Raw genomic sequence first — 21,584 nt, 5'->3', positions numbered from 1 at the left:
CAAAAATGGTTTTGCATCTCTTGTGCATGCACATGCATGTGGAGCAATGCTAGTCTAGTTATGAAAGTGCATGAACTCACAATTCAATTCAAGTATGATAACCGACTTAATTAGCTGTGAAAACTATCTTAACCATGTTTCTTTATGCGGTACAAGTAGCCTTCGCCTACCAATTGTTTCGCAACTAGACGCTAAATTTGTAGCAGACTCCCAGATTAAATAAGTGATTAGTAACCAAACATCAAATTTGCATCGTACTCTCAAAATATAATTATAGAGATCCAAACATTAGATTTAAGGTTGGCTTTCTACAGCAAATAAAGCACAAGCGTCCACCACCGACAGTCGTGACGCTGATGATCATGACAATGGTTGGGAGATTCAATACGACTCCTCGGGTAAGATTCCAAGTTGGGTTATCAAAAATAAAACAAAAACAAAAAAAATAATAATAATAAACACGTACAACGTCTGCTACAATTAATTTTTGAAGCGAACCAAATAGTCCCTAGAACTTTGAGCAACTGATAGGATGACTCGATACCTAGCATTCATCAAGCCATCCTATCAGTTGCGCACAAAAAAAAAAAAAAGAAAAAACTGGTTGTTGAGTTGCAACCAAACAATAATGACGATGAATAGCATCTACTCTTTTAAGATACCAAGAAAATTATTTGCGTGTTTGCACCAAGTCCTCAATCAGTAAAATTGGACGCTTTTCATCTCGATGATCAAAGCAGTCACCAACACAGCCTAAGTTCATATCATCTCTCATGAAAGTCCTCAGCTACAACCAAACCTACAACAGTTTACACCATAACAACATTATGTATCCATACATGGATGAAATATACAACAGTTAAATTGTTATTTCCCCCATTTTCTGTTAACAGTGAGAAACTACATTGGTACAAATCAGTTATTTGGGGGTACAATATATTTGCTTGTATCTCAAGTCCTCGGCCTTACCCTCCGGCCATTTGAATCCCCGCCATCGGATAGCTGAGCCCATACGCTCCGGCTTTTGCTACCGCTGCTGCACTCCTCTTCACATCCTGCTATAATCTTCAGGAGCTCTGATTGGAGTGACGGGCAATTCTCTTTGAGGTATTCGAATCCAGTTGACCGCATCACAGCTGAAAATACAAACAGCCAGCTTTAAGAATATAAACACAATGCGAACAGATCAAGCAAACTTGGCACAAATTCAAAATTTTGAATTTTCAGATTAAACACAGAGTTCGGTAAAAAAAAGTCAGCAATTAGATGCCATAGAATTCTAATTTTGATCAATCATAACTTCAGATATCATAAATCAAATTCAAAAGGCATCACATTTTGTAGGAAATTTCAGAGATGCTTACTGAAGACAGAACAATATTTAAAAAGTAAGAGATTTATTTAATTTACATCAGAAAAAAAAACAAATCCAAGCATGAGCCTATTGTCCTATGCAGAAGTATAGAAAACCAGGCAATCAAAACCAGATATGCCATGTTGAAGAATAGATGTATGAATAACTGGCCAAAAACAACAGGATAAAGAATTCAGGATGTTTCACCTTAAAAGATTTTTTCAATCCCAGACATAAATTATTTATTCTGAAAATACCTAAACCATTTATTTCTTGGGTCTAACTAAAAATAATAGGTGCAGACAAGGAATTGTTCCCTAAAGGTCAAGTTTCTAAGTTAAACCAATTTTAAGTAATAATGTGTGATTCTAGTGACAGAAGACTAAAAGGGGGAGGCAAATGATAGCATTTTTCAAGCGTATTGCAAACTTCACAAGCATCTGTAACAATCATGTAACTGTGGTGTGAAAAGTCTCCATGTTCACTATAAATAATTTTTTGGCATATGCTAGTTAATTGCAGATACAAAAGATAGTATCTGCAAACATATTGAAAACCTCACCATGGAGCTACATTGATCTCATAAATACGTTTTGAAAAGGTGGTTCCATAATCTTTCTTCTCATGAAATATGCAACCCCAACAAGACATGAATTATGAAAAAGGAGCCCATATACTATCACAAAGCAAGCTATCATTCAGTAGCTCCTTGAGTACGAAACAGAAGCTAGAAGCTATTAAGACATATACACCAGCAAGGAGCTCAAGAACAAATTTGAGAGAAGGAATAAAGATAAGTATGCCGGAAGTTGAAGTGCTGCAATGGTGAGAAATGTTGACATGCTAGAGAATTCAGCAAAAAGATAGCATTTGCCAACTGTATTAGAAACCTCACATGATGCTACATTGATCACATACATACAATTTGAAAAAGCAGCTCTACAGTGTCTTGTCAAAGCATGAAACATGAAGTTCTCAACATGACATGAATCACAAAAAAGGAACCCATATATTATCCTAAAGTAGGCTAAACTTTCAGTAGTTTAAGCTAGATACTATCAGGATATATACACCAGCAAGATTCTCCAGTGCAAACTTTGAGACAGTGTTAAATACCTGAAAGATTTTCAGCAGCAATTTTGAGATAAGGTTGCTGGAAGACAAAGTGTTAAATACCTGAAAGATTTTCAGCAGCAAATTTGAGACAAGCAGCTTTAAGTTCCATGGCATGATACCGATCTGCCAATGCTAGAGTATGTGCTACAGTATTCACAGAAATATCTTTGCACAGATAAGATTCACATATCACTCGAAGCCTTTCCAAGCTATACTTGTCTGCTGCAGCCAACAATTTTGCAGATAATGTTTCAGAAACAGAAGATACAGGAGAACCTGATGCAACTGTAACTTCATCTTCTACAAGGGTATCCCAATATATAAAGTGGAGCATTGCCTGAGTAGGACATTCAGCAAAGCAGTTTATGGAAAAGGAAAATAAAAGGAAAATAAGTAGGGTATTCATAGAAGAAATGAACAATATCTCACCTTAAAAACCTTGGGTTCCAAATCTGTGATAACGATCTCACTCTTTTCTTCGGATTCCCCATCGTAGAATGAAGCTTTAAATACAGGAGATCTTGCAGCTAATACCAACTTATGTGCATGAAACTTTTCTCCAACCACATCAAAAACAATATCGGAGCCTTCCTGGTTTTCCAGAAGTGCTCCAAAATGCATTCCCATATCCGAATCAGGAACTTGTATCGCGTGTAACCTGGGACAATCCATAACTGACACGACCACACCAACAGTGCAATTGATTTTCAAGCAATCATCCTTGAGGTAATCAGATGTCTCGAGTGCTGCTCGTCTGAAAAAGCGCTTATAGCCCCTAATGATGTAAAACAAATATTATTAATAATTGTGTAACATAAGAAATTATACATGCATCAGCAAACTCACATGTTCTCCATCAGAACCAAAGCTGCACATTATATCCATTGTAAAAGACAGGAAAAGCTAAATTAACCATATTTATCCCTCCTGCCATATTGAAAAATTACAATAGAAATTTTATATCATGTCATAGCTGTCATAGACTAATTTGAAAGTCATTTTGGAAGCATATGCTTAATACTCTACCAGATTGATGTTATATTTTCTTCTAATTCCTAATTCACTATTTACCACAGCCTATTAAATCTGATGCCTTTCCCTGGACAAAACCATTTACAAGAGAAAAATAATTAACTACGGATTGTAGCTTTTCCAAATAGAAAGACTTTTTTCACAATTCCCAATTACCATCTTCTTTGAAACCTTAAAATCACTAGCATAGACGTTCAGCGATTCAAGATAACATCAATGTCGTTGTAAGTAGTTTTAAATGTTCAAATACACACCAGATTCCCACTTCAACATATGAAACTATTGGCTACGGGGAAAAAAACCTAACCAGACAAATATCTTATGTTAAATATTTAAATTTGATATGGGCCAAATTGAAGGCACCTAAAGCCAGAAGCATCATTGAAGGTGAAATGTGTTTACTGAAAAATGCTTCTTTAACCGCCTTGTGATACTCATTGTGCAAAACAGTAGATCTGCAATCAACAAGGCATTCAATGATGCTTTTGACCTCTGCCAACTATGTCACGACATAAAGCATTTAAGCTTGGGATATCTACCATGGCACAAAGCGAGGGCGACATCATTTAGGCATGCTTGGTTACGGGTTCAGATGACGGTTGATGATTAATATTTGGAAGTACGAGTTAATGGGTAATAGGTTAAATTATTAACACAATAAATGTGACCGGTCAACAGCTGAAGGGAAGTTTCATTATCAGGGATTTACTTTGCTTGTAGAGTTGTTGCTCAAAAGCTCCCCATTTCTGGCTTTTCAATAATCAAATAAGTACATGTTTTCATGTGTGAGTTGGTTACATAAACAGTAAATTGTAAGGATTTGCACGGTGTTAAACTAATATTAGAATTATATAAAATTATTATAACTGACTGTGACCTTACAAAAAGTTCACGCTGCTTTAACCTACAGACAGTCTGGCATAATTCAAATCTAGCGAGTTCCTACAACCCATAACACGATAAGAATCTACTCAATACACCACAATAATTAGTCCAGTGATTAGCTTACAGACAAAAGATTACCAAGTGAAAAAGGAGTACCACTGTACCAGCAGCACGATCAGAATCTACTCACTACACCACATTAGCTGGTTCACTAATTAGCTTAAAGACAAAAGATTTGTGGAGGAGTAACAGCAGCAACAAAAGGTTACCAAGGACAACCATACACTTATTTAATTTCGTGCATACTTACCAGACTACAAACTAAGTATTTGCTTCTGCTCCTCCTCATTCTTCCCTAAACATTTCAACATCAAGTACAAGTTTCCTTCTAGGGGAAAAAGCCAAAAAAAAAACCCAGAACAAAACAACACAGGCGCGCTCACAGAAAAAAAAATCAGAAAAGATAAAAGTGAAGAGAGAGGACGAAAACAGTATTCCTCCGAGAAAACTTGCAATAGGAAAAAAGAAAACAGTGCCAGCACTTCAAGTCCCTTGATGCTTACATTATTTGGTCGATAATAAAGGAGCACTACAAAAAACAAGGATCAAGCAACAAAACAAGTTTCCCTTTTGTTTTCATTTTTTTCCCTTCTCCCTAATACAATTCATTTTCCAATTATCTGTTTTGTGTTCCTTCATCCTTCCTTTTCTACCCTCTTATTTTCTAACCTTCTGCAAATCATTATAAGGTCTATAACTGTTGGTGTTTTTGTTCTGTTATTCTACTTCCTCAACCTAACTCAATGCCATTCCTTCTCCTTTCTCCCTTCCTTCTTTATGCAGACGTGTAGGCATCATTTAGGAATTAGGATGCCACTTAAAATTTCATCTTTCACTACTTTCATACATAAGTTTAAATAGGCCTCTACAACTTACATAATAGACTTGGTTGAGCCTTGACAGAAATGATCAAGAAGTGAGTATGCGGGACGGATGAAGAAAGTGTTTTTTCCGCTCCATGCAAGTCAATCATAATAAAGAATACTAGCCCAAATTGTCTAATTGAATACATATATGGGGGAAATGAGCCTATATATAGTCTAATTGAATACATATATTGGAAAATGAACATATGTATCCTCTAAAATCGCCACCATGACATATAATAAGGTTTTACTTGATTAGGATTCGCCAAATTGGAAAGTAATCAAACAAATTCCAATTCTAACATTTCAAATATTTTTGTGCATCAGGAATAGTACAGCAGAACTAGAAAATCCTCACAACCCTGTTAAAATCACAATCCAATTTGATTGAGATCTGGCATGCCAAAGCTAACACACATCAACCTAGCTTGTACCTTTCCATGAACTAGTTATCTAATTAGTCTCCAAGTCATCCCTAAATCTGTTAAGTAACTGAAATTGACACCCGCAGCACCCAGCTAGGATTGTTTTTAAGCCCAAACTACTATTGAATTAAGATGTTGGAAAACGAAGGTGAAAGAAAAACTATAATATTAACATAGAAACAAAGTAGAAGGCTAAAGGTTCCAGAATCCAGCCTCCAATAAACTGTCAACAGACTGATATAAAAAGAAAGTGAAAGTGAAATTAAGTACCCAAAGCTCTTACTTTAAGAAGACCATGATCCTTCTATACGTAACCAGCTGCACATGAACTCGTCCATCCTTCTATACATAACCATTTTGCATAAGAAGACCATGATCCTTCTATACATACCCAAAGCAGTTCATTATCAAATTCTTCGTATGTAGTCAATCAGTTGTCATAATGACACGAGTCCAATTCCATAATCTACTTATCCTTATTTCAGTGTTTGTCATTGATAACCAACAAAATACACTTGAAAAGTATTCAACCAAAAAAATATTAGGAAATCATTATTTTCATCTGTTGTATCCACCCATATGATTCCAGTAGATTTAACTGCATAAGATTTTATAAGCAGGTTCATTGCAGCTCCCACACCCAAGATTAACTGTAACCAATCAACTATAGCAGATGTAAAGTTTTCTGACAGAAAAAAAAACATAACTATTGAGACTAAAACAAAGTAAAAGGCTCAGTTTCCAAAGACACCTATAATAGTACTTTGATTAACATCATGTTGTAACTAAACTAGCACACAAAGTTTCAATTCTTAGTTGCGACAAATGTGAGTTTTCATTCCATCTACTGATGACCAGATGCAAAAGAAGTTACAAATTCAAGAGTCCATAACATGATTTAGCCATTGTAAGAAAATCCCTTAGGGACTATTAACTTCGTCATCTGCTCTCTCCACCCATATACCATTCCAAATATATAAAAAAATTCACAAAAAAAAGTCTCACTTTCCACCCATTAAGGACTATTAACTTCTTCATCTACTATTCTCCANCCCACCCCCCCCCCCCCCCCCCAAAAAAAAAAGACTTGCCCATGACCCATCAAGTCTGCAAAGAACCCCAAGACATCCTATGTCAAGTCATCAGTATCTAACATCTAGTAAATGTCGCGATGGCATGTTGTTTAATATGTAGCTTAAATTAACATGCATGTACACAATCTTTCATCCATAAGAGTGTTCTCTATTTAGTCCATAAATCTTTCCTTCTCTGACATGGGACCCTGCCCCCTTTCTCCCTTGACATCAATATCCGCCATACATAAGTAGATACTATTGTCAACCTCAAACAATTGTCTGCCAAAAAAATGTCTTACTTTCTAGCCGAATCAACCATATGCCATACCCCTGCCTTGTACAGGCTTTAGGCCTCAAAGCACAATACATACCTATCGCAATAAATTCTACTTTAAACTCTGGTCTTGCTGTAGACAAACTCCTTACAAAATTGTAACGTAGTCAATAATGTGTTTCAGCAATTTTAAAAAATAAATACTATATCTTTACCCTATCCTCTTCTGTCTACAATGTGGTGGATAACTATATCCACCCTTTTCGAGTTTTAGAGATAAGTTATAGGATAACACCCCCAATCAGCATGATGATGGTTAGGAATAAATCTAGCCGCAAGGTAAATGAACTTATTGGTGTAGCAGACTTCAATCTTATCCATATTCAAAGAGGATCAGTTTTCAATAGCATTCACAACACTAGCAATTTGTTAGTGTTCATAAGGATTTGGTATCTAGAGAGTAGAAAGATCCAATTTTAGTCATATGGAGAAGAAATTTGATGCTACCTGCATTTGGAATGCATAGGCATGGGACTCTCGTGGTTACAGCTTTTAATTGCTTGTTTTCCTAGAAATTGCATGGGTTTTTTTTTTCTTTTTTTGATGAAGAAACTGCAGGTTTTCATTCACAAGAAATTTTTTATGGATTTCTCATTAACATTTGAAACTTAGGAGCAGACGAGGGTCTAGCATGGATTATCAGCGGATTTGAGGCCTTCACAAAGAAATTGCCGGTTTTTGTGACTAACAATTCTTTCAAAGTAAAGAAAGTGCATTTATCCTCTCAAGATGTAGTGCTACTTTACATTTGTATATTCAGGAAATGCTGCACAATACTGGAAGTCTGGATCTTTTGTCTTCCTTGGTATTACATTCCTTACAACAAACAACACCTTCAAGCAACTCATAAGCATGTCCTAAATAATTTAACATAGCATTATCTACTTTTTTTCCCTTAGCAGCGGACATATTACTTCTTAGTTTCATGATAACTTTTCTCAAAGCTATTAAGGATTACATGAAAACTGCTACTTTTCTAAATTCTAACACCTATTTCTTATTGTAACTAGAAAAAAAAATCAGTGGGCTTGGAACAAATCCAAATTAAATCTCACCCTTAAAGACGCTGTTTTACTTTTCTACGTCCATCACTTCACCACAGGCTCATAGCATGAAACATGAATTAAAGCTTTAATCATTATGCAATTTGTTTCAGCATGTTCAGGCAATGTCTTTCTTCTTTTGATATTCAGGCTAATTTATAGCATGCATTCGACAAAAACAAAAACTACCAGCCAAAGCTATCAGAAAGCAAACTTTTTCCGGAAAAGCAAACAAATCCACCAAAAACCTAATCGACTCAACCAAAAACTTACCACATGCTCCCCCTATACTTGAGCGTATACGGCCCGCTCTCCAACGAGCGATCGAAATGGCTATGCACCTTGTGCTTCTCCTTCCCGCTCTGATCAACGAGCGTCAACTCAAACAAAGCCCTAACATCCGTCCCCTCGCTCGCCAACGCGATAAAAACCGACACATAGGCCGAATTATCCTCTGGATTCTTACCATCAGGATAAAAATAGATCGCCCATTGAAATCCGCCAACTGTAAACGTGTCGCTGGCGATGTGCTTGCCGATGCCCATCCCTTTGGCAAGCGAGTAGCCCTGGATCACGAACTTGTGGGACCCATTCACGGTCTCGGTGACGGATCTAGAGATCGTGGGCGATGAGATCGAGGGGTCGCGATCGGGGACGATGATTTCGGGGATCATTGACATTGGCGATGATTATAGGGTTTAATTCTCATAAGAAATTGAATTTAACTGGGGAATTTTGAGGGAAAAGGAGCGAATTTTGATGGGAGATTGGTTTTAACGGGGGTTAGGGTTTCTGTCCGGGGGTTGATTGGGGAAAGTTTCTGGCTGGGGATTTTTCTCGGATTTTGTTGGTAACGTTACAAATGAGAGGGATGACCGAAATGGAAAGGTTTTATTTGCAGATAGCACCTTGTACCTTGTAGGCCCAAAACCATTGTAAATTGCAAAAGTGGCCTTCGTTTTTTTTTTATTCGGATTCTTTTGATTTTTCTTTTTTCTCATATTATTGTTGCCTACAAATAGTGTCACTGCATAAAAAAATTATAAAATCAATAGTTAAATTCGTAAAAATTTTATGGATTAATAATAAAATAAACTTCCTTACAATAGTTTTCAATAAAATTAGAAACATTATACTCGATAATATAAACATTGTACTCGATATCTATTTTATGGCACAAAATTGTTGGTTTTTCTCCTAGTGGAGGAAACCAAATGGTATTTTGATTCTGGTTGGATAACTAAAATATACATTAAAATATGTCTCGGTTTTCTATGTGGTTTGAGGGTAAATTTGTCAAATTAGCTTCTGATTAGGATAAATAATCAGTGTGCTAAAAATTAGAAGGTGAGAGACAAATTCGTTTGAGAGAAAAGAAGGGAGAAGAGAAAAAGTCACTTTTCGCACAGCTGTGATCGGAGTGTCGATCGGATGCATCCGATTGGTGTAAAGTTTAGAGGGTAGCTTCTACACTAGTTGGTCTCAATTCTGAACGGTGGAGATTGGTTTCTATCGGTTGAGTTTGGAGATATCGAGGTTTTACTGAAGTTGATCATTCCATAGGTGCAGAGAACGTTTTCTTCTGCATTGTTCTGATCGTTTGGATAATCGAACGGTAAATTATTCTCTGATTGATCTAAAATTTTGAAGGTACGTTTTAAACTTGTGGTTCTAGGATTTGAACGGTGGAGATTTGATTTGGTTACCGGAATCCTTGTGAACCGAGAGTTTTCGTACAGCCTAAGTTTTGGTTTTCTTGTTATGGTCTCTTGTTGGAATTTGTTTGATTTGAGATTGGTTGTTGAACCTGGAATCTTGTATTGTGTCTCTTATTTGTTGAGAACTTAGAGTGGATGTTGTAACCCAAAGTTTATTCATTATAGTGGATTTTTGGGTGGACTATGGTCCCGTGGTTTTTACTCCTCACATCGAGGAGGTTTTCCACGTTAAAAATCGGTTGTCTCGTTATTTTTGAATTGTTTGCTGCTGCGATTGCTATTTTAATTTCCTCACAGGTTCTCACAAGTAAGGGATTGGTTATCTTGATCCCAACAAAAATATTATAGCACAAAATGTTTGATATTCGCAATGAAGATTCTTCAAAAAAAATTTAACTCGTCAATTATTCACTGAATGAAAGGAATTTAATAATTTACATATATACATGTCTATGTATCAACAACTTTAAAATTAGAGTATTGTAATCATTAAGCATGATAATTATGAAATTAATAAAATGTAATCTCCTTATTATTACAAAAATTCTAATCATACCAATGTTGCTTTGATTTATATCAAATATTGATAATTGATTATTTTCCTTATGATTATCTTAAACCCCAACGTGGATTTGGTTAATATTAGTTCAAATTTAACTACGAACGGGGGTTAGGGTTTCTGTCCGGGGGTTGATTGGGGAAAGTTTCTGGCTGGGGATTTTTCTCGGATTTTGTTGGTAACGTTACAAATGAGAGGGATGACCGAAATGGAAAGGTTTTATTTGCAGATAGCACCTTGTACCTTGTAGGCCCAAAACCATTGTAAATTGCAAAAGTGGCCTTCGTTTTTTTTTTATTCGGATTCTTTTGATTTTTCTTTTTTCTCATATTATTGTTGCCTACAAATAGTGTCACTGCATAAAAAAATTATAAAATCAATAGTTAAATTCGTAAAAATTTTATGGATTAATAATAAAATAAACTTCCTTACAATAGTTTTCAATAAAATTAGAAACATTATACTCGATAATATAAACATTGTACTCGATATCTATTTTATGGCACAAAATTGTTGGTTTTTCTCCTAGTGGAGGAAACCAAATGGTATTTTGATTCTGGTTGGATAACTAAAATATACATTAAAATATGTCTCGGTTTTCTATGTGGTTTGAGGGTAAATTTGTCAAATTAGCTTCTGATTAGGATAAATAATCAGTGTGCTAAAAATTAGAAGGTGAGAGACAAATTCGTTTGAGAGAAAAGAAGGGAGAAGAGAAAAAGTCACTTTTCGCACAGCTGTGATCGGAGTGTCGATCGGATGCATCCGATTGGTGTAAAGTTTAGAGGGTAGCTTCTACACTAGTTGGTCTCAATTCTGAACGGTGGAGATTGGTTTCTATCGGTTGAGTTTGGAGATATCGAGGTTTTACTGAAGTTGATCATTCCATAGGTGCAGAGAACGTTTTCTTCTGCATTGTTCTGATCGTTTGGATAATCGAACGGTAAATTATTCTCTGATTGATCTAAAATTTTGAAGGTACGTTTTAAACTTGTGGTTCTAGGATTTGAACGGTGGAGATTTGATTTGGTTACCGGAATCCTTGTGAACCGAGAGTTTTCGTACAGCCTAAGTTTTGGTTTTCTTGTTATGGTCTCTTGTTGGAATTTGTTTGATTTGAGATTGGTTGTTGAACCTGGAATCTTGTATTGTGTCTCTTATTTGTTGAGAACTTAGAGTGGATGTTGTAACCCAAAGTTTATTCATTATAGTGGATTTTTGGGTGGACTATGGTCCCGTGGTTTTTACTCCTCACATCGAGGAGGTTTTCCACGTTAAAAATCGGTTGTCTCGTTATTTTTGAATTGTTTGCTGCTGCGATTGCTATTTTAATTTCCTCACAGGTTCTCACAAGTAAGGGATTGGTTATCTTGATCCCAACAAAAATATTATAGCACAAAATGTTTGATATTCGCAATGAAGATTCTTCAAAAAAAATTTAACTCGTCAATTATTCACTGAATGAAAGGAATTTAATAATTTACATATATACATGTCTATGTATCAACAACTTTAAAATTAGAGTATTGTAATCATTAAGCATGATAATTATGAAATTAATAAAATGTAATCTCCTTATTATTACAAAAATTCTAATCATACCAATGTTGCTTTGATTTATATCAAATATTGATAATTGATTATTTTCCTTATGATTATCTTAAACCCCAACGTGGATTTGGTTAATATTAGTTCAAATTTAACTACGAAATCACCGATTCTAAGTCATTTTTCTTCATATCATACTCCCTTTAAAAGCACGAGTTCAAGAAAATCTTTCGGTAGACAAAATTACCATTGGAATTCAAATACTAATTCATTAAGTAAGAATAAGTTGATTTATTTAAACATATTTATCCATAACTATGCTTTTATAAGAATAGAATTTAGGATATTTCCAAGACGCCCTCTCCTATGCTCGAATGACTTCCCCTCCAGTCGTCACCCGCCATCTGGCAAGGGAAGGAGGCCCAAACAGTCGGTCTATCCTCCGTTCTGTCTCATCTATCGAATATGAGATATTTCCAAGACGCCCTCTCCTGTGCTCGAATGACTTCCCCTCCAGTCGTCAGCCGCTATCTGTAAAGCAAATGATGACTCAGCGACGTGTCTGCTCACCCCTCAACCGCCCTCCTGTGCATAGTTAAAGCCAAAGGTCAAATCTCAGAGGTAAGAGACTATAAAAGGAGGTAAGGGGAGAAAGAAAAGGGGGACGAAACTTTGAACTCAGGGGAGACTTCTGAACCTTTTTCTTAAACTCTAAACAATTCTAAAAAACATGTCTTCTTCTGAAAACTCAATAAGAGTGATGAATATTAGAACCTCAATGATCCTCGGATCTTCTCTCAAACCCCACTCAAGCTCATCAGCTGACTTGACCGTCGGAGGTACCACGGGGGAACCGGTCCCCGCCCTCTTACGGGTTTCTTCTTCTTGTTTGCGCAGAAAGATCAGGAATCTCAATCCAATGATCAGGCATAAAGTCGGAGGACGAGTCAGCCCCACCTTTCATCCTCTCCCTCTTCACCGTCAGCATGGAGATCATGACTGCCTCCCACGGTGGAACCCCCCCTTGACTGTGTATTATCAGACATCAACAGTTTGGCGCCCACCGTAGGGCTCACTCTCTTCTCTAAGAAGACATGCCCAATTCTGAGCAGGGCCTGATCTTATCTAGTCTTGAAAAATATCGCTGGAATCGCACCATTCAAGCTAAACAAAGCCTGAAATCGCATCATTCAAGCCAAGGAGAATTAGCCTATGGCTATGAGGAGCCAACATATGCGTAGCCCTCGAGGGCTCTAACAGCTTTCTGGGGAGTATTTGCCAAGTGAAACCCCGAAAGCCCTCCTAGAAAAGACACACCACTATGGTGCTTGTCTGGCTTGAGAATGAAGCGCAGGCTTCTTATCACCGCCACAAATAAAAACCCTACCGCCAGGACAGCCAAGAAGCCTGGGGTTGGATCACAAAACAGAACCCTGCCTTCAACAAGGGTTATGATCAGATCCAGTATTGCTGAAGCTCATGTCGACGATAGCTCACACGAGCAAGGAGCAGTGATTAAGTCTGTGACAGGCTCCTCGGACCATCACCACCTTTTAAGGAGAGTCCTTCCACTCCAAGGATGAGATTGCAGGAAAAACTCGAAGGACCACCTGATGATTGCCAAAGTCAAAGGAAGAACTGGTGGTTGAAGCATGCGACTCGTACTCTCCCTACAAAAGAAGGCTCCTCCATTCACAGGATGGTCTGGTCGTTGCTATCCTTGGAATCCCCAAGAGGGATCCATGATTTTGTCAAATTCCAAGGAGCAAAGCATCGACGTCTGGGGTTTCACCAACAAGAAGCCCCCCATCACAAAAGTTATCTAGGCCTCCTCCTGATCACAAAAGTTATCTAGGCCTCCTCCTCAAGTGCACAACCGTGTCAAGTTATAGTATAAAAAGTTATTGATCCCACGAGGAAGGTGTTTTGTAGGAGAAAATATAAATTTGGTTCTTATGTTGTGTGCGTGACAAATAGGAGTGAAGAATAATTGTGATTGTGGAGAGATGGAGAGAATAAAAATGATTGTGTAAATGAATATATTTGAGAGTGGAAGTGATAAAAAAATAAATGTGATCAACAAGGCAAGAAGGAAAAATCAAGAAACAAATAAAAATCAAGAATGAAAAAATAAAATTTAAGAAAGTAAAGATGATGGATTCAATTAAAGATATGGGTAATCTAAAATTAAACCCACTTCTTAGAAAAGGGTGATTCCCTAGAGGGTTCTAGCCTAAAGGCGAATCAAAGAAAATAAAATAAACAAAAAGAAAAACTAAACCTAAGAGGGTTCTAGCCTCAAGGTGAATAGTATAAGAAATTAAAATCTAACTACAAAATAAATTATAAAATCTAAACTACAAAATAAATTGCAAGAATTAAATACAAGAAAATAAATCTACTTATAAGCATGAAATAAATCTAAGTCAAGAGGGTTCTAGCCTCTTGGCTATTTAACAAGAAAATAAAATATAACTACAAGCATAGAAATAAATCTAAACTAATAAGTAATAAAAAGAAATAAAAGAGAAGATAAAAACAAACCTTTAAATTGATCTCCATCTCCATCTTCATCATCCAACAAAGAGAAGAAAAATTTAAAGTTGTGAAAAAATTATTTTATTAATTGTAACAAAAGTTACAAATTTGGAAGGCCTTCTCAATTAAGAGTGGGCCTTCTTTCCAAATGGAGTTATAAAAATTTTCACACCCTCAACCCCTCACTCTCTACCCCTATTTATAGTAAACATCAGTGAATAAGAGCCCTTGGATTGAAATCTTATCCAAAACAAGCAAATTTTAGCCTTTGATCTGTAACAGAACGACGTAGGTATCGATATCATCGATGCTGGTATCGATGCCAGCATCGATGCTGGCATCGATGTCCAATCAAAAATCTTCCTCCACAGATGGCTTCGTCTCGTCGAGATAGGCGATTTTCATATATTATATGTTAAATTCTGCCTTCCGGATTGAGAGATATCGTCGTTTCTTTACGGTCAACCATCTTGAATATATTTTGTTTTCATATTTGATTTTTTTTTATTTTCTCCAGCTTCTACAAGCTACTCGACTTGATTCTGGGCTTAGGATTTTTGGCTCTTGCTTGTGTTCTTCATTTAATTCATGAGCTTTTGTTGAGAGATGGGATTTTTGGGCTTTATTCTTCATTAACCTGCAATTAAAGATAAAAATAATTATTATTTGGGCTTTATTCTTCATTAACCTGCAATTAAAGATAAAAATAATTATTAGTGATATATTTATTCATTAGATAATGAGGGTATAAAATTATAATAAAATATGATTATCACCTCCTGTCGAGCATCATCCTCCAAAAATCTTAATCAACAGGACGCTGGCCATGCAAGGCAACCAACAATGGTGAAGCAAGATCGGTTGAAAATCACCATATTCGCCGTCAGCCAGCAAAGACCTCAGCAAAGACTCAAGTTCAGAAAGGTCTTGGCCGATGAGATGGCGAATATGTTGACTACTCAGCGAGGCCTAAAGCTAAAACAGCCCGTCCTCAAAAGAGGGAGCAACATCGCCCTCGTCAAAAGGTGACACGAAACAACCCAGGAAGCTCCGTCTTGGTGGCCTTGTCCCTTGCAAGAGGCAACCTTCAAAATACAGCGAAGAATGAGAATTCGACGTCACTCAAATGCTAGATGTTGATGAGTTGTACTCCATTATATGTATAAATTCTAATAATCAATGGAAGTTCAAAAAAAGAGTAAAGAACAAAGACCTTGGCTCCTCATCAGGATAAGCCCAAGGCACAACGACTCCTCAGTCGGCACAAAGTCCTTGGCTCTTCTTAAAGGTAAGCCCAAGGCACAACAATTTCTCAGTCGGTCATCAAGACCTTGGCTTCTCATCAGGATAAGCCCAAGGCATAACGACTCCTCAGTTGGCACAAAGCCCTTAGCTCTTTTTAAAGGTAAGCCCAATGCACAACGACTCGTCAGTCGGCACAAAGCCCTTGTCTCTTCTTAAAGGTAAGCCCAAGGCACAATGACTTCTCAGTTGGTCACAAAGACCTTGGCTCCTCATCAGGATAAACTCAAGGCACAACGACTCCTTAGTCGGCACAAAGTCCTTGGCTCTTTTTAAAGGTAAGCCCAAGGCACAACGACTCCTGAGTCGACACAAAGCCCTTGGCTCTTCTTAAAGGTAAGACCAAGGCACAATATATGGTTCGATTCTGTCTGCTCTCATCGACCATCATGGTCAAGACCTTGGCTCCTCATCAGGGTAAGCCCAAGGCACAACGACTCCTCAGTCGGCACAAAGCCCTTGGCTCTTCTTAAAGGTAAGCCCAAGACACAACATATGGTTCGATTCTGTCTGCTCTCATCGACCATCATGGTCAAGATCTTGGCTCCTCATCAGGATAAGCCCAATGCACAATGACTCCTCAGTCGGCACAAAGCCCTTGGCTCTTTTTAAAGGTAATATCAAGGCACAATGACTCCTCAATCGACACAAAGCCCTTGGCTCTTTTTAAAGGTAAGCCCAAGGCACAACATATGGTTTGATTCTGTCTGCTCTCATCGACCATCATGGTCAAGACCTTGGCTCCTCATTAGGGTAAGCCTAAGGTACAACGACTCCTTAGTCGGCACAAAGCCCTTAGCTCTTCTTAAAGGTAAGCCCAAGGCACAACATATGGTTCGATTCCTTCTGCTCTCATCGACCATCATGGTCAAGATCTTGGCTCCTCATCAAGATAAGCCTAAGGTACAATGACTCCTCAGTCAGCACAAAGCCCTTAGATCTTCTTACAGGTAAGCCCAAGGCATAACGACTCCTCAGTCGGTCACAAAAACCTTGTCTCCATATCAGGATAAGCCTGAGGCACAACGACTCCTCAGTCGGTCACCAAGACCTTGGCTCCTCATCAGGATAAGCCTGAGGCACAATGATTTCTCGATCAGATATCAAGGTCTTGGCTCCTCATCAGGATAAGCCCAAGGCACGATGACTCCTCGGTCATCGATCAAATGCTTGGCTCTTTACCTGGATATGCCCAAGGTAAATCCCCAAGGTCGGCCTCTGTAATTACTTCTTGACCTAATGGATGAAACGAAGACATAGACACTTACCCCACGGGTGTCATTGGATCTACTAAGACCGACATTGTTCCTAAAAAGAAAGCAGCACTATAACTACAACATGAGCAACTATTTCATCAAGTAATTTCAGCTTTCAACAGCTAAGGATAGGAGAAACTATTTCTCATTCAAAAACATTCCTTACAAAAAGCCCAACAGGGCTTGCAAAAAAAAGGAGAGAGAGATCCTTAAAGCTCCCTCCTAAGGGTTAGAAGCTGAGCCGGATCTGTTGACCCTATAGTTTTGATGATGATTTGGCAAATAATTTATTACTAATAAGTTCTCTAGTGTTTTGTGTTTATGTTTCTCTTTTCAGGTATTTCAACACACCTCAGTCAAGCGTTAAAGATTCAAGTTCATATGTGTGGATTTACCTAGGTATATGTTTGGTTTACTTACATATATTGTATGATTATATCTAAGCTCAATATATGTACACTTAACACATTTTTTGTGACGTTTTCTATCATATAAATGATTTCTCATCAAACGTTGTTATAATAACTTTTCTTCCATGTTTACAGCTCTTTAATTTGATATTTTTAATGAATTTTCAAAACAGCCCTAAAACCTGTCAATATGCCATATATCAGATTTCGGTCGACCGGTGCGGTCGACCGCCAGTTGTATTTTCCTGAGCTCAGTTGTTTTGTGCTCGCGGTCGACCGCACCGGTCGACCGAAATACCTCCAGAGACTTTTTCGGTCGACCAAAAATTCCGTCGGTCGACCGCCAGCTTTGATTTGTGTTTTCTCTGTGCGGTCGACCGGACCGGTCGACCGCCGAGGTGTCAGAACTTTTGTAACGGCTAGTTTTTCTACCTGTTTTCAAACTGGGTTTTTGGTCTTTTACTCACTTTTTTGTTGATGTATTGGGGTGCTATATATACCCCATTGCTGTTCTTCCTCTCTACAACTAAGACATCCAAGTTTGGTGTTTAACAAAATATTGATTGTGTTTAAGAGCTGTTTAATAGTTGATTTCATCAATTAGTTTTTCAAGAGAAGTTTTTTTCTACAACAAGAAGTGGCATTCAATCCTATTGGAATCATCTCTACTGTTCTTCTTGCTTGAGAAGTCTTCTAAACTCTTATATAGCTTATTATTTCATTTTCATTTCATTTAGCTATATCTATTGAGTTTCATTCACTGTTATCACACACATATTTGAGCTTAATATTTTCATACCATATAGTGTGGGTTGTGGGGTGTGATTTAGTGAGTGTGAGCTTCATTGAGTTCTCACTTGTTATTTGAGAACAAATCATTGTATTTAACTTTTATTTGTGAGAATCACTTGTAATACACTTGTACACCGAGAGAAGTGTGAGGCGAGACACGGGGTCGAATCCAATAGGAGTGGCGTCGATTGACGAACCTAGGGAGAGGTTGTAATCGAGCACTTGAGGAGGAGGATACGGGGTATGTTCCTACACTTAGTGTGTAAAGTGTGATTGCATAGTGTTTGTGTAGTGTGAGAGTTTTCGGTGATCTTGTAAACCGAGTGTGTAGAAGTTCCGGCTTCCAAACCGGATTGTGATAGTGGATATCTCCTCGAGGTGAGGAGCGGGGACGTAGGTCGTGGTGACCGAACCTCGTAAACATATCTTGTGATACTCTTATTACTCTTATTATTCTTATTGTTCTTATTGTTCATATCTATCTCTTGCAAGAACATATTGATCTATATAATTTTAATTAGGATTTTATTGGGATTAGATTAGCATAAGACCCTAATCACCCCCCTCTAGGGTCTAACAATTGGTATCAGAGCTTGGTGCTCTTTGATTTAAGGACTAACCGCCTTGAGTTAAAGATCCAAGTTATTGTATTTGTGCTAATCTAATTTTGATTGCATTTTGCTTCTTGCATATCATCTCTATGGATATGAATGATTCATCTTGCTTAGGATATGCTATTAATATTGCTCCTCGTTTGGATATTTTTCCCTATGCTCAATGGCGTATTAGATTCAAACTTTTCGTTCAATCTAATCAATTTGATTTATGGGAAATTATTGAGGATGCCTATGTTGTTCCCATTTTGAAAAAATCCAAATGGTGTTAAAATGATAAAAGATTGTTTAACATGAATAAGCTTTTGTTAGAATATTTGATTAACGCTTTTCACTCATCGTTTTCTAACAAATTTGCTAATTTTGATAGTGCTTACACTTTATGGAAACTTATTGAAGCACATGAAGGGAAATTGGAGGCGATTCAACAAGCATTGGAAAATCCCGCTTTGAGTTCTAAGGAAGCCTCATCTCCATGTACAATACCACTAGGTGATAACCCTAGTGAGGTATGCAATAACGAGGATATTATTACTTTTGATTAACTTGCTCTTGAGTTTGAAAAATTACACAATTGCTATATTGATGTAAAGAGTAAGTATGTTAATATAAAATCCACTCATGAAACACTAGCTACTAAGTTTAATTTTATTACAAATAAAAATATAATTCTTAAACAATGCAATGAAAATTTGAAAATTAAAAATGCTAGTTTGCTTCATGAAAAACGTGATGCTATGTTAGAAGTAGATAAGTTGAAATCTATGATGAGTAATCATGTTTATCCTACTTCTAGTAGCAATACTTGTATGCAAAATGATGAGTTGAATCAAATGAGAAAACAAATATCTACCTTAGATTCAACACTAAACACATGTATTGCTAATAATAAAAAGCTTATGGACTTATGTGCAAAGTTTAACGTTAATTCTTCTAAGAAACCTATTCACTATGCACATATGTATGACAAAATTCATAAATGTTCTATTTGCGGTCTTAAAGGCCATTTAGCTCAATTTTGTCATAATGCATCAAAAATTGACAAACCTATTCATGATTGTGCATCACATCAAGCTTCTTCATCACATACACATGTACACATACATAGTGTAAATCATAAACATGCTCATGTGTATAAATGTGATTATTGTGGTCGTTTTGGTCATTTGACCAAGTTTTGTTTCGATTTAAAAAGAAATTCTTGTTTGCAAAATAATTACAAAGAAAAATCTATTTTTGCAAATGAACCACGTGCATTTCATTTCGGTCAACATAAACCATTCAAACCTCTACATTGCACAAATTGCAATCGTATGAGTCATGTTTACAATTTTTGCTTTGATCGTATCGGTGCACAAAATACGCCCAAACGGGTTCATAACCCTAGGGCCTTGAATTTAAATGATAGGGGTCATGTCCCAAGTTCTAGTGGTACCAAAATGATTTGGGTACCAAAATGATTGTTATACTATTTCTATTTTTTTGTTTTGTTCTTATTTTGAATAATTGGTTTTTGAGCTTTTAATGACAAATTGTATTCTTTATACTAAAATAAATTATTTGTATGTTTTTATAATTAAAAACACTTATATATATCTTATAAAACTTTTAGTGTATTATAAAACATATTTCCAAAAGGTCAAAATTGAAAAACTCTCAAAACAAATTTTCTAAAATACATGTCTATTTTACTTTCTCGCGGTCGACCGACCCGGTCGACCGACGAACTCTCTGTCATCGTTTCGGTCGACCGCGTCGGTCGACTGACAGGGAATTTCTGCAGTGACTTTGAGTTTTTATCGGGTTTCGGTTTTGTTATTGGATATCTGTTTTGGACCCGAACTCTACATCACCATTGAATCTATCATCTACTCAATCCCAGCCGTTGTTCCCTCTCTCAAAACATCCGACTTCTCTTCTTCCTCCCATTTCAAAATCGCAGACCTAGGGTTTGAAATTCTTTCGGTCGCCCGTTTTGTTCGACCGCTGCTCCTCTCTGTCGACTTCCATCAAATTTTGCTTGGTAAGCTCCTCTCTCAACTCTTGATTTCTTTTCTTTACTCAGATGTCTATCTTCTGGATCTAGGGTTTCTATTTTAGGGAAGTTTTTAAATTTTCTCTAAATTTCTTTTTACAGGGGTTTTTCTATCATATCTCATATCTAATCATAATCCTAATCTATTATGCCTCCTAAAAAGAGATCTAAACCTGAGTCTAGTTCATCCTCTAGAAAAGCTTCTCATTATGAGGATTTTTTGTTGTTTAAATCTCTTGTTAAGAAATATAGAGAATTGTGCAAACTGAAAATTCTTCCAACTAGATATATCAAATATCTTCAGTTAATCATGTATGACACTCAGTCTATCCTTCGTAATGTTGGGTTAGATAGATTGTTAGATGAGGAACATAAAGTTTCTTATTATCCTTTTCTAGTTTAACTATTTTATGCCAACCTGTCCACAACATCCTCTGCTGATGGTAGTCTGACCATTACTTCATCTGTTAAAGATGTTGCAATATCCTTTTCTGCCAACGAACTTGCAGGGATTCTTCAAATCCCAACAGGTGACGTTGATCTCATGTCTGTTGAGCTTGGTGATCCAGCTGTAAACCAACTCATGTTTAAATCCGGTTTCTCTTATCGTATGAACAACAA

At 36.9% G+C, this 21,584-nt stretch overlaps 1 protein-coding gene across 1 annotated transcript; it reads right to left on the bottom strand.

Moving 5' to 3' along the window:
- Nucleotides 439-9,052, bottom strand: LOC109843913 (BTB/POZ and MATH domain-containing protein 4-like). The gene is made up of 4 exons (XM_020412887.1): nucleotides 8,465-9,052; nucleotides 2,900-3,245; nucleotides 2,531-2,807; nucleotides 439-1,136 (listed from the first exon to the last, which is right to left on the bottom strand). Exons 1-4 carry the CDS (start codon nucleotides 8,869-8,871, stop codon nucleotides 952-954), a joined length of 1,215 nt encoding a protein of 404 aa, XP_020268476.1. The 5' UTR covers nucleotides 8,872-9,052; the 3' UTR covers nucleotides 439-951.

Source organism: Asparagus officinalis, chromosome 5 (genome assembly GCF_001876935.1).
Source record: "Asparagus officinalis chromosome 5, Aspof.V1, whole genome shotgun sequence".
Classification (NCBI taxonomy): Eukaryota; Viridiplantae; Streptophyta; class Magnoliopsida; order Asparagales; family Asparagaceae; genus Asparagus; species Asparagus officinalis.
The sequence above is the reverse complement of the archived record's forward strand: the minus strand, read 5'-3'. Positions and strand labels throughout refer to the sequence as shown.